The 17,153-nt window shown below is 45.1% G+C and overlaps 1 protein-coding gene and 1 long non-coding RNA gene across 2 annotated transcripts; both read right to left on the bottom strand.

The window, feature by feature from the left end:
- Nucleotides 1–1,126: 1,126 nt before the first annotated feature.
- Nucleotides 1,127–7,093, bottom strand: LOC144679718 (dolichyl-diphosphooligosaccharide--protein glycosyltransferase subunit DAD1-like). The gene is made up of 3 exons (XM_078540404.1): nt 6,745–7,093; nt 5,993–6,135; nt 1,127–1,254 (listed from the first exon to the last, which is right to left on the bottom strand). Exons 1-2 carry the CDS (start codon nt 7,076–7,078, stop codon nt 6,005–6,007), a joined length of 465 nt encoding a protein of 154 aa, XP_078396530.1. The 5' UTR covers nt 7,079–7,093; the 3' UTR covers nt 1,127–1,254; nt 5,993–6,004.
- Nucleotides 7,094–11,526: 4,433 nt separating this feature from the next.
- Nucleotides 11,527–16,931, bottom strand: LOC144679719 (uncharacterized). The gene is made up of 3 exons (XR_013576409.1): nt 16,833–16,931; nt 16,581–16,680; nt 11,527–11,676 (listed from the first exon to the last, which is right to left on the bottom strand). It is a non-coding gene; the product is annotated as an uncharacterized LOC144679719 (long non-coding RNA).
- Between the last annotated feature and the right edge of the window lie 222 nt (nt 16,932–17,153).

Here is a 17,153-nt window from a genome sequence, read left to right as displayed (position 1 = left end):
CCATGAAGGTAAACAATTGGCCATTTTGGTGAGAAAACTAAACTTTTAAATTAATGGTACGGCCTGCAGTGTGGTGGGGCTAGATAATACGTGCACTCCTCCCGTCCCGGCCGTAACATAACCATGAAGATATTTATTTAAACAGAACAGTCTTTATAGTGACAGAGGATTAACATTAAGAACTAAACTCAGGATAGCTTGCTAGTGAGACAAATATATAACCATTCATTCTCTGATCCCAATTAGAACTTTGTTAAAAGAAAGCTGAAGTTAACGGTGTAAGCACAGGATTTGGTATGGCTAGGTATCTGTTTTTCATTAAGTTTAGTATCTTCAAAGACAGTAAGAAGTGATTGACATCAAAAGTAATTGGTGCACACGGCACCCTAAGTGGTCAATTGTACGAAATGGGTTCTTTGAATTAAGGGTATATCAAAGTATTTGGCACATGACCCTGCAAACTGTTTTATCTTTATTAGATGAAGATTCCCTTTGCCTCCTGCTGTAGTGGGCATTACCTAGTAGCTATAAGAACGTACCTTTACAAGTACCATGTATATCCAGAACAAGTACATTAGCTGCAAAGCCCTTTGGGATGATCTGAAGTCATGAAAGATACTGTATAAATCTAAGTCTTTCTATTTTTATAACTGCTTTAAGACACATTGGACATTTCCTAAGTTCTGCCAACCAGCACCTATGCTTTCTGGATAGCTAAGTGGAATAGGTCATTAAAGGAAGTGCAATGGACATGCAACTTAGTTTCAGAAAGTTTTAAACAAGTTTCCATCTACATCAGATCCCCTAAAAATGCTTTTGTGAACAGTTTTGGATAAAGAACTGCAGCATGTGTTTGTTCTGAGTGTCTAGCTATTTATTGATCTGTTGCTGTTTAGTGAGTGAAATTTAAGTCTACAGAGATGGAGCATTTTATTACCTCGTTAAAGCTGCATGGTACCTAAAGTATTAGCATGCTACCCTATCTCAGGTAGTAAAAAATTGGAAAAACTGGCTCACTAGTCTAGGAAAGGCACAAGTTCAATCCTTAACTGACTTCAATTGAGGCAGCTGTCTATATCCTCTGAACCCTTCCTTTGTTCCCAATGTCAATTAAGATAATTAGCCATTTTGTAAAAGATGTTTTATTTTTTATATGTATATACGGAACAAAACAAAATGTGTAAACAAAGTTCAAACAGATCCATTGCAGCGGCAATACGAGCTTCGGTTCCTCTCATTATTTCTGCTGCATGACTACAAGAGAAGAGAAAAAGTTTAAAGGTAGACTGATGTCATCAATAATAACCAATGTCCTGTCACAATGCTTTAACATACTTTAAACCCTCTCTCAACAAGACTGTTAAGCAGCATTGGAAACACAGTTCCCTGTCCCCTTCAATGAAGAAGAGCTTCCCCTCCCCCAAAACACACTTCTATCATACATGAACTCCCACCGCCTCTCAAAACACACACTACATGGAACTTAATACATGATCCCATTCCATGACAGACAGACTCTTCCATAGAGGGGCCTCAATGCATGATATTTGGCACCAGGCTGGCAACCATGTTTCATGATCATGTTTTAGATCTCATCGATGCAAGACTGAAAATTAATTCTTAAAACCTGGTATTTCATGGGCAGGCAACAAAAAACTCAATCGGAACACTGACGTCCTTCAGAGAAAGGGACCAGGCCTGCCTGTGACTCCAGTTTTACATTCCAAATGAGAAGATAAACAAATATCTGGTCATCCCTCTCAGCTGGACATAAAAGATCCTATGGCACTATTTGAAGAGTAGCAGGGGAGTTCTCCCAGTGTGCTAACCAATGTTCATCTTTTAGCTATCATGAATCAACAGATTATCTGGTCTTTATTACATTGTCATTTGTGGGACATTGCTGTGTGCAAATTGGTTGCCATTTTTACAATATTGCAAGAGTGACCACAATTCAAAAAATACTCCGTTGGATATAAAATGCTTTGAGACATCCTGAGGCCATAAGAGGTGCTGTATAAATGCCAAGTGTTAGTTCTTTACATGGTTGACTCTTAATGCCACACCAATGGGCAAAACTGTTTTGCTAGCACAGCCCACATTCCCCAAAAAATGCCTCTCAAACTAAGAGAGCCCCACCATAACCATTCACTCTTTTGCACACCAAGTCACCACCCCCCACCCCCACCCCCCCCGCTCATAAAAATGCACTTCCCTGACACCAAGCTCCCCTGCACAAAATAGAGATTGCTACTATGCCAATTATAGATCCCAGCCTCATCAAGACATTTTTAATTAGACTATCACTGAAGGACAGCCAAGCAAGAGTCAAAAAACACTGTGCACAGCATGCCTGGAAATACATTTATGCTGCAATACTCCAAACATGTTAGTCGACCAAGTTAGCAATGGGTACTTCAGCCTTAGAAAGGGGATTGACCTCTCAGCATCACAAATCATCAGCATGTAGCACAACCTGACTAGCAGTTGCAGAGGAAAGGATAGACTGCTTAATCACCCACTCAAACCACAGATGCTGCAAACCACACATTATGACTAAGGTGGACATTACTTGCCCACACAGAAACAGGATCTCTTTCATTAACTAAAATAATTTTGCTGCATTTGCCAACAAGCTGGGTCTATGCTCAGCACTCAGCTACTGGAAGATATGCGAACATTGCCCAGGGCAATATTCATTTCTACTTTGGGAGAAAAGAGTCTAGGAAGGAAATACCACAGACTGAACTTGTACCGTTATGAGACAGCTTCCTGGATGGCGTCTCCCACCTCAGGATATCAGAGCGTGGTAATAATTCTTCCAACTTGACTACTCCAATGCACTCCTGGCCTGCCTCCCACATTCTACCCTCCATAAATTTGGAATTCACTCAAAATGCACGCCCTTATTCACACCAAGTTACACTTACCTATCAGTCCTATGCTCACCTATATTGTCAAGAAACACCTTGATTTTAAATTTCTCGCCCCCTATCTCTTTAATGTCTTCCAATCTCACAACCTTCCGAGATATCTGCACCGATCTTATTCTGACCTCTTGACCATCCCTGATATTTTAATCCAACTCAGCCTCCTCCTGAGGCCACCAGTATCACAGGTGCCGGTCTTGAGCCAATTCTATTCACTCCACATGATAGCAATCTCTTATTTCGTGCAGCGAATTTGGAGTCAGGGAGGTGCATTTTTATGGGCAGAGTGGTGGTGAGTGACCTGGTGTACAAAAGGGTGAGTATTTATGGTGGGGCTCTCTTAGTTTGTGAGTTTGAGGGGCTTTTTTTTGATGTGGGCTGTGCTAGCAAAACAGTGTTGACCATTGGTAGAGCATTAACAGTCAACCATATAAAGAAGATAACACGTGGCATTTATACAGCACCTCAATACCTCAGGATGTCCAAAAGCATGATATCAAGACACAATTGAAGGCACTGGATAGTACAAAGACTATGGGCCCTGACAACATCCCGGCAAAACTACTGAAGACTTGTGGTCCAGAACTAGCCACACCCTAGCCAAGCTGTTCTAATACAGCTACAACACTACAGCACACATCTACCTGACAATCTGGAAAATTGCCGAGTTATGTCCTGCCCACAAAAAGCAGGACAAATCCAGTCCAGCCAATTACAGCCCCATCAACCTCTCGAGTAAAGTGATGGAAATTGATGTTGACAGTGCTATCAAGCGGCACTTACTTAGCAATAGCCTGCTCACTGATGCCCAGTTTGGGTTCCGCCAGGACCACTCAGCTCCAGGCATCATTACAATCTTGGTCCAAACATGGACAAAAGAGCTGAACTCAAGAGGTGAGGTGAGAGTGACTGCCCTTAACGTCAAGGCAGCATTTGACCGAGTGTGGCATCAAAGAACCCTGGCAAAACTGAAGTCAATGGGAATCAGGGAGAAAACTCTTCACTGGTTGGAGTCATATCTAATACTAAGGAAGATGGTTGTGGTTGTTGGAAGTCAATCATCTCAGTTCCAGGACATCACTGCAGAAGTTTATCAGGGTAGAATCCAAGACCCAACCATCTTCAGCTGCTTTATCAATGACCTTGCCTCATCATAAGGTCAGAAATGAGGGTGTTCGCTAATGGTTGTGCAATGATACTGAAGCAGTCCATGCCAATATGCAGCAAGACCTATCAACACTCAGGCTGATATGTGGTGCGAATATTACTTGCCACTTAAGTGCCAGGCAATGACCATCTCTACCAACAGAGAATCTAACCATCTCCCCTTGACATTCAATAGCATTAGCATCAATGAATCTCCCATTATTAACATCCTGGTGGTTACCACTGACAAAAACTAAACTGTACTTGCCATATAAAACTGTGGCAATAAGAGCAGGTCAGAGGCTGGGAATTCTGAGGCAAGTAACTCACCTCCTGTCTCCCCAAAGCCTGTCCACCATCTGCAAGGCAAAAACCAGAAGTGTGAAAGATTGCTCTCCATTTGTCTAGATGAGTGTAGCTCCAGCACCAGTCAAGAAGCTTGCTACCATCCAGGACAAAGAAGCCTGTTTGATCAGCATCCCATCCACCAACTTAAACATTCACTCACTCCACCATCGACGCACAGTGGCAGCAGTGTGTACCATCTGCAAGATGCACTGCAGCAAATCACCAAGGGTTCTTTCACAGCATCTTCCAAAACCGCGACCTCTACCACCTAGAAGGACAATGGCAACAGAAGCAAGGGAACACCACCACCTGCAAGTTCCTCATCAAGCCACACACCATCCTGACTTGGAACTATATCGCCGTTCTTACAATGTTGCTGGGCCAAAATCCTGAAACCCTTTTCTCAGCAGCACCATGAGTGTATCTGCACCAGATTCACTGCAGTGCTTCAATGCAACAGTTCACCACCGCCTTCCAAAGGGAAATTAAGGACGTGTAACAAATGCTGGCCTTGCCAGAGACACCCACATCCCATGAAAAGATTTTTTAAAATGTTCCGACATTGGTGGCTGTGCCTTCAGCTGCTTAGACTCCAAGCTCTGGAATTCCCTCCTTAAACCTCTCTGACTCTCCCTCTCTTCCTTCAACATGGTCTTCAAAACCTACTTCTTTCACCAAGGGTTTGGCTATCATCACCTTATATGGCTCAGTGTCTAATTTTGCTTTATAATGCTGTGAAGCGCCTGGACACGTTTAGTTTTAAAAGTCCTTTATAAATAATTTGTTGTTGTGAAGTTATACTGCTACTTGATCTGAACCCTAAACCACTTTGACAGTTACGCATGTTTTAGTTACCAAAAGAATTCAGTGTATGACCCAACTGAATGAAAGAATATGCATAATCATTTCATTAATCAGGTGAGTCCAAGTACTCAGGGCAACATGTCACAATGTTTGTAAACAGTGTCAACATTGAGCTTCCTCTATGCTGCCCCAATAGCATCAGTGTTGAGACCGTTAAAAAATTATACGTAGAAAACTATGTACAGTCTCGTACCACTATCAGGAAAGGGCTGAGATCAGCCCAAATTCATAGAATCTTATAGCATAGGTGGCCATTTGGTCCATCATGTCTCAGTGCTCATCCTTTGAAAAAGCAATTCAGTTACTCCCGTTACCTTGCTTTACCCCCACCCCCATAACCCTGCAAATGTCTTCAAGTACATATGCAATCCTCTTTAGAAAGGTACAAATTATGTTGCTTCCAACACACTTTCAGGCAGATTTTTCCAGATTATAACAACTTGCTACATAAAAAGATTCTCATCTCTTTACTGCATTTTTCATTATTTACATACATTTTAAGGGGAGTTAAAAAGAACACCTTTCTCTCTTCTGTATGGACAGTACCAGAGGTAAAAGGATAGTTAATTTCCCCTCACCCACTCTCATTACTGAGTTAGGGCAACCTAATCTCAGCATGATTTTACCTCTAATACATTAGAAAATTTCATCTGAAGACCATTAGAAAAATATAACCTCAAAAGACAGTGACAAAAGATACTCACCAATGTGTACACTCAACCTATGAAGTTGATCACCACTAGATGAAGAATGGTGCTGGCAAAGAGGAAGTCTGCAAATGCTCGCTCAGGTGAGATGCCAATGAAATCTCCTTTGTTCTGAGGGTTGATCTGTATCCGCAAGCAAACTGTGGTAGCAGAGGGAAACCAAAAGTAAGTAATTAATGACAAACACTGCAATGCTCTACCACATACACATAGAAATACATAACCATCAGCTCAGTTTATGATCAAGAAACCATGCACTCTGCACAGTTTAAACCAACCTCACTGGATGACAAATATTAAGACGACAACCAAGACCTATTTCACCTGAAGCAATCAACACACAAAACGAGGAAATGCATTAACAGGTGATGGCCCAAAAGTCAGAAAGATAAAATACCAACTGACAACAATCAGGTCATTCTGTCACCTTCAGCTGTAAGGCACAATTAACTGGATATTGAATTTGACTTTCCAACAGGAACAAACCATCAACTTCCCCCTCACCCACCCAACAGAGACCAGTCGACAGGTTCTCATATCCCCAACACCCAACACTCGCAGTTCCCAGTGGCAACGACCACCCCCACCCTCACCCTCACACCCACCCCGGCCTTGACTTGGCCCAGATTTTCCATGGGGTCTACAATGGGACAGCCCCTTCCACGGGGCATGAGAGAACTCGCCTCCCCTCCCTGTACAGCCCGAGCCCCAGGCCTACAACAATTCGGGCCCTCCCGCCCGGGCCTCACCTGCCAGCACGAAGGCCCCCACACAGGCGATGAATCCGGACAGGAAGGAGTTGAAGGGGAAAGTACCGACCAGCGCACAGTAAAGGAACTGAGCTACTCCGCTCAGCGCCATGTACAGCAGGTACGAGTCCAGCAGCTTCAGCCGGAGCGGAGTCCCCGCCGCGTACTCCTGAGAGAAGCGGCTGAGCACCGACAACACCGACCCGCGCATCATTACAGGGAGGCCGAGCCGGGGGAACACAATCACCCGCACACCTACCCCCACATCAGCAAACCCGCCCGGTCCCCGCGCCAAACCGTCCGGGCGGATCCGCGGCTGCTGCAGCCCCGACATACAGGGCCGGGTAGGCAACGTTCCCCAACCCCCAAACACACACACACACACTTAATTCATGTTTCTGTCTGTTTATTTAAATTGTCTCCACCCTACCCCAACGAAACAAAAACCTAAGAAGTAACTGATCAATTATTTTACATCGTTTATTTTCTTTTAGTTATTTTAAACTGGCATTTCGAAATGAATAAAATCCTCTTTTCCAGGTTTTGTTGCTAATAAGCTTCTGAGTAACACTATCAAGAACGACAGTAACTTGCATTTATATAGCATTTTTAACCTAGTAAAACATCCAAGGCACTTCACAGCAATGTAATAAAACAAAGTTAACTTTTTTTTTGCAAAAATACACTTTATTCATAAAATATCTTCAACCACATTCCAAACCATTTCAAAAACACCATTACAAAGGTACAATCAGGTTCAACTTATACAAAATGTATCACCAGGTGCATCAGTACAAACAACATTACAATCATTTACAGCCTTTCATTTTGAGCTGTACAGCCCGAGGGGATTTAAACAGTTCCCAGTCCCTTGGTGCCCTGTGGCAGAAAGGTCTTAGACAGCGACCCTTCCCCATTGCGCCTTTGCGGCGGCTGCCCCAAGCTTTAGTGCGTCCCTCAGCACGTAGTCCTGGACTTTGGAATGTGCCAGTCTGCCACACTCGGTCGGGGACAACTCTTTGCGCTGGAAGACCAACAAGTTTCGGGCAGACCAAAGAGCGTCTTTCACCGAGTTGATGATCCTCCAGCTGCAGTTGATGTTTGTCTCGGTGTGTGTCCCTGGGAACAGCCCTTAGAGCACAGAGTCCTGTGTCACAGAACTGCTCGGGATGAACCTCGACAGCAACCACTGCATCTCTCTCCAGACCTTCTTTGCAAAGGCACAATCCACAAGGAGGTGAACAACGGTCTCTTCCCCACCACAGCCACCTCGAGGGCAACGTGCAGAGGGGGTGAGACTCCTGGCGTGTAGGAAGGATCTGACGGGGAGGGCCTTTCTCACCACCAGCCAAGCCACGTCTTGGTGCTTGTTGGAAAGTTCTGGTGATGAGGCATTCTGCCAAATGACTTTGACAGTCTGCTCGGGGTACCATCCCACAGGATCCACCCTCTCCTTTTCCCTCAGGGCCTCTAAGACGTTACGTGCCGACCACTGCCTGATGGACTTGTGGTCAAAGGTGTTTTTCTGCATAAATTTTTCCACGAGGGACAGGTGGTACGGCATTGTCCAACTACTTGGAGCGTTCCGCGGCAGCGTGGCCAGACCTATCCTTCGCAACACCGGGGACAGGTAGAACCTCAGCACGTAGTGACACTTGGTGTTTGCGTACTGAGGGTCTACGCACCGCTTGATGCAGCCACACACAAAGGTGGCCATCAGTATGAGGGCGATGTTGGGCATGTTTTTTCCCCCTTTATCGAAAGGCTTGTACATCGCCTCCCTGCGGACACGATCCATTTTTGACCTCCAGATAAAGCGGAAGATGGCTCGAGTGATCGCCACCACGCAGGAGTGTGGAATGGGCCAGACCTGCAACAGCGAGAGTGCCTCACACCTGATGACCAGGTTCTTACCCGCAATGGAGAGGGAGCGTCGCTCCCACATGCCCAGTTTCCTTTTCACCATAGACACTCGCTCCTTCCAGTTTCTAACGCATGCCCTGGTCCCTCCGAACCATATCCCCAGCACCTTCAGGCCGTCAGCCCTGACAGTGAAGGGGACAAAGGATCGGTCTTCCCAGTTCCCAAAGAACATGGCCTCGCTCTTCCCACGATTTACCTTGGCTCCCGAGGCCAGTTCAAACTGGTCGCAGATGTGGATCAGTCTGTGCACCGACAGCAGATCCGAGCAGAAGACGGCGACATCATCCATGTACAGGGAGGCTTTGACCTGAGTGCCTCCACTGCATGGGATCGTCACTCCTCTTATGCCCGGATCCTTCCTGATGGACTCAGCAAAGGGTTCTATGCAACACACAAAAAGAACAGGCGAGAGAGGACAGCCCTGCCTGACTCCAGATTTAATCGGAAAGCTATCTGTTTCCCACCCATTGATTGAGACTGCGCTACTGATGTTAGTGTAGAGCAGTTGGATCCAATTTCGAATTCCCTCCTCCCCAAACCCCATTTTGGAGAGCACATCCACCATGTAGGTGTGCGATATTCTGTCAAAGGCCTTCTCCTGATCCAAGCTGATGAGGCAGGTATCCACACCCCTGTCCTGTACATAGGCAATCGTATCCCTGAGCAGCGCAAGGCTGTCAGAGATCTTCCTGCCCGGCACAGTGCAGGTCTGGTCACCAATTCCAGAGCGGATTTGACCCGATTGGCGATGACCTTGGACAGAATCTTATAGTCCACATTCAACAGTGAAATGGGTCGCCAATTTCTAATTTCCTCCCTTCCCCCCTTGTGCTGTAGATGAGGGTGATAATGCCTTTCCTCATGGATTCTGACATACTGCCGGCCAGGAGCATACTCTTGTACACTTCTAGCAGGTCTGGGCCGATCCAGTCCCACAGAGCCGAATACAACTCCGCCGGCAAGCCGTCGCTTCCGGGATTTTTACTCTTCTCGAAGGACTCAAGGGCCTTAGTTAGTTCGTCAGGAGTTAGCGGTTTTTCCATGCTCTCCCGTTTCAAGTCCATATGACTCTTCTTTAGAGCTAAAGGGAAGTAGAAATGTGGTGAAATTTATACTGTTTAAGGGGGGGTGGAACAAATGAAGCTGGATAGAAGGCCAGCGATAGGTGGAGGCAAAGGAGAGATTGCGAAAGATGTCATAAACAAAAGGTCATAGGGTTGTTAATAGCAGTGGTACTTGAAACATTAACTCTATCTTTCTCTCCACTGTCAGATCTGCTGAGTTTTTCCAGCATTTTTTGTCTTTGTTTCAGATTTCCAGCATCCGCAGTATTTTGCCTTTGTCATAAAACAAAATTTGCCACCAAGCCATATTAGGAGATGTTAGGACACGGCCAAAATCTTGGTCAAAGAATGTTTAAGGAGGGAGAGAAATCCAGAGTTTAGGGCCTTGGCAGCTGAAGTCACAGCTACCAGTGGTGGAGCGGTTTAAATCGGGATTGCACTGGAGGCCAGATTGGAGGCGTGTAGATATCTGGGAGGATTTACGAAATTGAAGAAGGTTGCGGAGATAGAGAGGGGCAAGGTCATGGAGGAATTTGAAAACAAAGGTGAGAATTTTAAAATTGAAGCTGGCGAGTCTGGGTCAGTACGCACAGAGATGAGGATAAATGGAAGTTGTTGCAAGTTATAAACCACCCAGAGATTTTGGTGACTTCAAATATATGGATGATGCAAGGTGAGAGACTGACCAGGGGTCAAAAAAAAGAAAAGAAAGACTTGCATTTGCCTTTACACGACCACAAGATGTCTCAAAATGCTTTACGGCCAATTACGTACTTTTGAAGTGTAGTCACTGTTGTAATATTAGATAATATCAGAATAGTCTCGAGGTAACAAAGATGTAGATATGAGTTTCAGCAGCAAATAAGATGAGGCAAGACAGGTAGGGGCGGAGTGGGGCGGTTAGTCATTGCCATTAGGAATTGTGTATTGAAGTTTGTTCAATGTCAGGGATTCAAGGCACAGCAATCCACTACTGGGACCTAGTATCTGTTCCATGTTTCTGTGTGGGAGGAATCCATGCCCACTGCTATCAATTACATGCTGAGTGTTGCATGTCCTTGATCACCCAACAGCATATAAAACTCACAAATGCTGTCAATTCAAAAATAATGAACAGCTGAAAAGCAGCCCAGAATAAAAGCCAATGATCCCATTGGAGTTGCTTTAACATGATTGCATAGTTGCAATTCCTTCTCATTACATTGTTTTTTGTGTTTGTTTGCGTATGTTTGTCTCTAAAAAAGAAACTGCATCACCTCATGTGTGCATATTAAGAGGATCATGTTTACCAATCTTAGTAAAGCTCCATACTTGCCCATCCTAATTGACCATCCAGTGCAAAGCACTGCAATTGGTAGAATCCCAATTGAACTATCTGTGCCCTAAGTACATAGTTAGTAATTGTAGACTGTTGGTAACTGACTCATTATATTATATTACATTATACATCTGTACACAAAAGCTGATTAAAAGGGTAATCTTTGTTTGAAGTTAGGGCACTATTTTAGAAAATTAATTACATGTAACAAATGTATGAGGGTTTTGAGAACTAAGAAAAATATGTCGAAGGTCATGGAGCAGGTTGACAAGTCCTCATGCCGTCCAGTCATGGCACTTAAGCCATCAGAAAGCAGGCCAGCACCAGGTAGCTGCGGAAAAAGTGAAGAGCAGAGGAACACTTCGGCTATTTAATTACCCATTTCAGTTCCACCTGTAATACACAGTTATAGAACCAATCCATAAAGATGATATTGCTCATAAAATTATAAAAGGTACAACACTAACTTACCTTTATGTTGAGCCTTTAAGAAGATTTGACACCGAGCCACATGAGATATTAGGGCAGCAGACCAAAAGCTTGGTCAAAGAGGTAAGTTTTCAGGAGCATCTTCAAGGAGCAGAGAGAAGTAGAGAGGTTTTAGAAATGAATTCCAGTGCTTGAGGCCTAGGCAGTTGAAGGCACAGCTGTCAATGGTGGAACAATGGAAATTGGAGATGTGCAAGAGGCCAGAACTGGAAGAGTGCAAGTATAGTGATAAGATCCACAGCACCATCACTCTACTTTGAGTGCAGAAGGTGTGGCAAGTAAGGTAAATAGGCTTTGGTAAGGGACACGGTGCAGCCACTGACCAATCAGTCACAGTGAGATCATGGACAGTAAACGCTTTCTTCACAAATAAGCGGACATTTAGGGAAGACAGGGAGTGATTGTTGATCTGCCAACAGAGCCCAAGAATGAGAGATGAATAATGTTCTCTAGGATTGGCAGCTATAACTTCTAGCTTTATATTACAGATTAAGCAAAAATATGCATACTGTTAGAGGCAGAGGGTCTTAAACAGTGAAGTAAAGGAGACCAGGGGAAAGGAATGAGGGTGGAAATGGATATCCTTAGATGGAGTTGCAGAGCTCAGTAGTTTGCCCAACCTTTGTTGCGAATGGGGAAAGCAAACCATATTTCAGTACTCGTTTAATGGACATGTAAAAAAGCTCAGGAATAGCTGCAGGAAATCTCACAAACCAGCAGTGCTGCTGTTATAACTTATAGTGCAACTGGTAATAGAGTCTGAGTGGCGACATGTTTGTGTTGGCGACTTAACTGTAGCAGTTCTATAACTAAAAATCACTGGTTTAATTCAAAACGTGAAGGATTTCAATAAATCTGATTTATAGTCTGTTGGATGTTTTTCCCTCTTTGCTCATACTGTCTGATTTTTGACATTTAACATATGTGCTTGGCAGTCAGATTGAGCACCACTTCCTGCGACAATTTAAATTGGTAATGTGTGAAAACCTGGCTGGTTAGCTTGGATGTGAATATCAATCCGAAATCCATTGAATACAAAAAAAATCTAATTCTTGTGAGTCAGCGTTGGTTACTTAAGAAGGAAGTTCTCAAATGCCAAACTAAACTATTCAAATAAAAGCATTTCTTAGAATACTGCAGGAATTCTTTGCTATTCTAATGGGAGTTATTTCTCTTTAAGCAGGAAAGTCTGGAAAGGTCTCGCAGAAAAGTGTGAAAGAAACTTATCGGGCTGGATTTTACCACCCCTCTGGGCAGGCTGGGGGCAGGGGATTTGGCAGGAGTGGTGACACAAAATGGCGAGGGAAGGCTGGGCGTTGGAGTGCCCATCGCCACCTGCTGGCATGGTATTTTATCACCTTTGTGGAAGGTAGAGTTCAGCCCTCCAGCTCAGACACCAATTAAGCTGTGGTGCCCTCCCTGAGAGCTTGAGCGATGCGTCCTAATCGAGCACTCGGTAGCCCACGGGGTGGCCCCCCCCCCCTTCCGATTATCATGGCCAGAACCGCGGCAAACTCCCCTTCCAGCGCCCCCCAAACCCTCACCAGCATCCCCGCTCCACACACCACTAGCACCCTCAACCTCACTAGAGCCTGTCTGACTGGTCCCGTAACCCAAGACCCCACGTACCACCTGGGCGGCCTATTACCATGGTGTCCTCACTGCTAGATGCAGTTCCAACAGTGGCCACCACTCTCAGTGGTACTGCTGAGCTGCCGGCCCTCCGATAGCTGACAATTTTTGGGAGCAGGTTCCTGCCTTTTTAGAGGGATGAGAACCATGTTGACAACTAATTGGTTGCTGAATGGCTGAAAGGTTTGCCTGGGGGTTCCATATATGGCAGGGGTGGGGTAGCTCATGACACTCAGACTCATCATTCCACTGTGCTGATGTATTCTTGGCTGTAGAGTGCACTCCTACTGGAGGTTGTCCTGCTTGTCTACAGAGCTGCAGCAAAATAAATTGCAGAAACTCCAGGAAAAACAGTATAAATGCCGCTTATGCCAATTTTCCAGGGTCCCTGAGAGAAGCAGCTGAGGGTCCCTGCAGCTCTTCCTTGATATTCCAGTTAAATTGGACAAGTGGTGAACCTCTTCAGAAATTCACTCAGTATTTAGGACAAAATGTGAGATCTAACACATGGAGCTCACACCAAAGGCAGGAAGTTTCCCTGTGCCATCTTGGGCAGTGTATAGTCTGAGTCAACCACATTGCTGTGGGCCTGGAGTCACATGTAAGCCAGATAAGGACAGCAGATTTCCTTCTCTAAAGGACATTAGTGAACCAGATGGATTTTTACAACAATCTGCAATGATTAGCATCAGATTTTTCAATTCCAGATTTTCATCGGATTCAAATTTCACCATCTGCCATGGTGGGATTCAAACTCAGGTCCTCAGAGCATTACCCTGGGTCGCTGGAATACTAGCCCAGTGACCAAACCACTATACCACCACCTCTCTGCCGTAAGCAGGGCCAGCAGATCATGTTGTCAATCAGTGTTACATGCTAATTTGACACCAGCATTTCCACTTTGGAGCTCAAAGCTTCAGCTAACACTCCTGTTAACCATGCACAGCTGACCATGCATTCAGCGATGGGAAGGACCCCCGTCCCTACCCCACCTCCCCCCCCAACCCCCTCATCAGCTCAATTTAAAGGGGTCATAAATTATTTTCAGGTTAATTGCTGATTGTTTTCTACCGGCTGTTGCTGAGTTTGCAGAAACGTTCGGTGGTTTGTACTGTTATTTAAAGTTGCTGAAGTCTATAGGAAGTGATGTAACAGGTACCAAAGGACTTGGTCAGGAAATTAAAGGTTCTGCTCAGACCAGTTGTTCCCAGTCATGTCTGCTATAGTTTCCATCCATCTTGGTCTGCAGCATAACAGGAAGAATGAGCAGAGGGGACACAGAAGTGGAGAAGCTGCTCAAAGAGGAAGGAGGAGTCCATATCCACCCAGGGTCTTCATGAAACAATTTGCCTATCTCAAACTCAGTGACGAACCATGTACGTGATGCTTTTGTTTCATTAAGGAAGTTCTCACTGAAATCTGTTACCTTTTGCAGGCAAACCTACAGCCTTAGAGTAGGGCATGGACAGAATTGTCAGTGGTTGTGAAGGTGACCTTGACCATGACCTTTCATGCGATGCGCTTATTCCATGCTGCAGCAAGTGATATTTGCAACATTTTTTCAGTTTATCATCCACTGTTGCACTGAGTTCTGTATGAAAATAGATCCAATTACATGGTGCAGGTTGCTGTTGATCTGTGGGCACCGCATGTCAACTCTGAGATGTATCAAAACTGGAAAGGATTCCACTCCCTCAACGTCCACCTAGTGTGTGACCATAGGCAATGAATCGTGCAGGTCAACGCCCAATATCCTGGCAGCAGTCATGATTCCACCATTCTGTGGCAGTCCACTGTACCATCTGCATTTTAGCAACTAATAAGCTAGGGGGTGGCGACTGGGCAAGAAAGGCTATCCGCTGGCAACCTGGCTCATCACTCCATTGTGCAAATCAAACACATGTGGGCAGCATGTATATAACAACAGTCATGCTGCCAAATGAGATCAAGCAGACCACTGCGATGCTTAAAAAATAATTAAATTGCCTGGACTGCTCTAGTAAAGGCCTGCAGTACATGTCAGAGCATGGATCAACGTTCATCACGGTCTGCTGCATTCTGCACAACCTCATCATCATCATGAGGGCACTATTTATACAGTGAACTGCTAAGGATGAGGAGGAATGCAGGAGGCAATCAACACAACCCTTTTCTGGCTGGGCTGTCTGTGGTCGGCTCATCTCTGCAGTACCTGAAACGCAACCCCAATTCCCCATTGTATAATAGTCTCCCACCTTCCCTCTGTTACTAACCATCACAGTTGGCCACAATGCTAAAATATAACCCACTACAAAACAAATATTCCAAACCAACTTAATCAATCAAACCATCCGATATTCCATACAAGAGTCAACTATTCACCCTGTGCATTCCTTTAATGTCTGACTTCCACATGCCTTCATCCCTCCTAGTGCTCCTACACAGCGTGGAACATTGCTGAATTTCACTAGGAGACACTGCAGTTGGCCTTGGAGGATGACCTCGGGTACCTCTGACCTAGGAGGCTTCAGACCGGAGCACCTCGGCATGGACTGACAGGCAACAGAAAGGGCACCGGCGGAGTGGAGTGGTGGGTGAATGAAAGCTATTAGCCCTGAGAGATGACAGTGGGTTGGTGCTCTATAATGCTGCTGCCACTCCCCAAAGTGGAGCGTCAACAATCCAAGCAACGTGTTCAAGGACAAATTGCTAGATTGCTGTGAAACTGTGTAAGCTCCCTTTGAACATTGGTATCCGTGGCTATGATGGCAGAAATCTGAGCTTGCATGACCTCAACGCAGTGAGAGACAGGCTAACAGACAGATGACGCTAAATGAGGAATGTGCAGCAGGCATGGGTGCACTTTGTGCCAGTGAAAGCTCAACCCATTCCAGCCTCGTCGGCAGACACAGGCTCCTGGCATCACCTGAGCCTAAAGGAAGCTGTATGTGATTAAAGTTTCCACTTTTATTTTGAATATTATTAATTTATTGCTAATAAGCTTCCACTGCAACATCCAGACATTGGTTGGCTTCTGCTTGTTCTGCAATGAAAGCTCGAATATCAGCCTTAGAAGCTGCATGATGGATGGGTCTGCAGGTGTTCTCAAGGAGTTGGCTATCACTTCCAAATTGGAGAGGATGGGATCCAAGCTCTGTACAAAGTCCTGTGCCAAGATTGTGCTGGGCTCCATTATTGACATCGACCGCAGGCTTGCTGGCAGATCCACCAATGCAGAAAGCATTTCAGTGAGTGAACCCATCCCATCAGTGAGTGAAGTCCACCCCATCAAAGTCCTCATCTGAGTCCTTTGTGCTCTCTGGTGAGCTGGCAGTGTATCACCCATGACCCCTATGGCTGTAGGGTGTCACCATGTGCAAATCCCTCCTCTAAGCTACTCTTTAAAGTACATGCAGTGTACAGTATCTCACCTGGTGGCAATGAATGTGAGAGCGAGCCATGGTATTTCTTCTTCATCACCCTCTTCCTGCTCTTCCACTACTGCCTGATCAGGTTGCAGTTCTTTGATGTCTGAAAGGACAAAGTCACAAGGGTTGGGCTGTGGTGAGAGGAGGAGGAGGAGTGGAAACCAAGAAGTACATGCTTACACCTTGTAAATCAGAACACTGTGACTCCTGCCACAACCGGAAAGGCATCAGGAATGATTGCGCATGCTTGCTCACCACGAACTGTGGACGCCGTGCCTGCCCAACTGCTATCCAGCAACAGTGGGTAATTTCACCAGTGAAGTTCTTTCTGTGCAAATCTGAAAAAAAAAAACTAAAAATCCTGAAATATTAATACAAATTACACTTAATTATGCAATTCCTTGGTTACTTCCTGGCATAGCATTTCTGAGGGGCTGTGTTGGAAAGATTTTGTGGAGCAAGTTCCAGTACAACCTGGCTAGCTCAGTTGGTAGTTAGTGGGGATCTTGATCCCAGGGTCATGTTCTCAAGCCCTCCATTTTGTATCTTTTTCCCCTAGTGCCAATCTGTATCTTG

Source organism: Cetorhinus maximus, chromosome 4, assembly GCF_964194155.1.
Source record: "Cetorhinus maximus chromosome 4, sCetMax3.hap1.1, whole genome shotgun sequence".
NCBI classification, from domain to species: Eukaryota; Metazoa; Chordata; class Chondrichthyes; order Lamniformes; family Cetorhinidae; genus Cetorhinus; species Cetorhinus maximus.
This window is presented reverse-complemented; position numbering and strand designations above follow the sequence as displayed.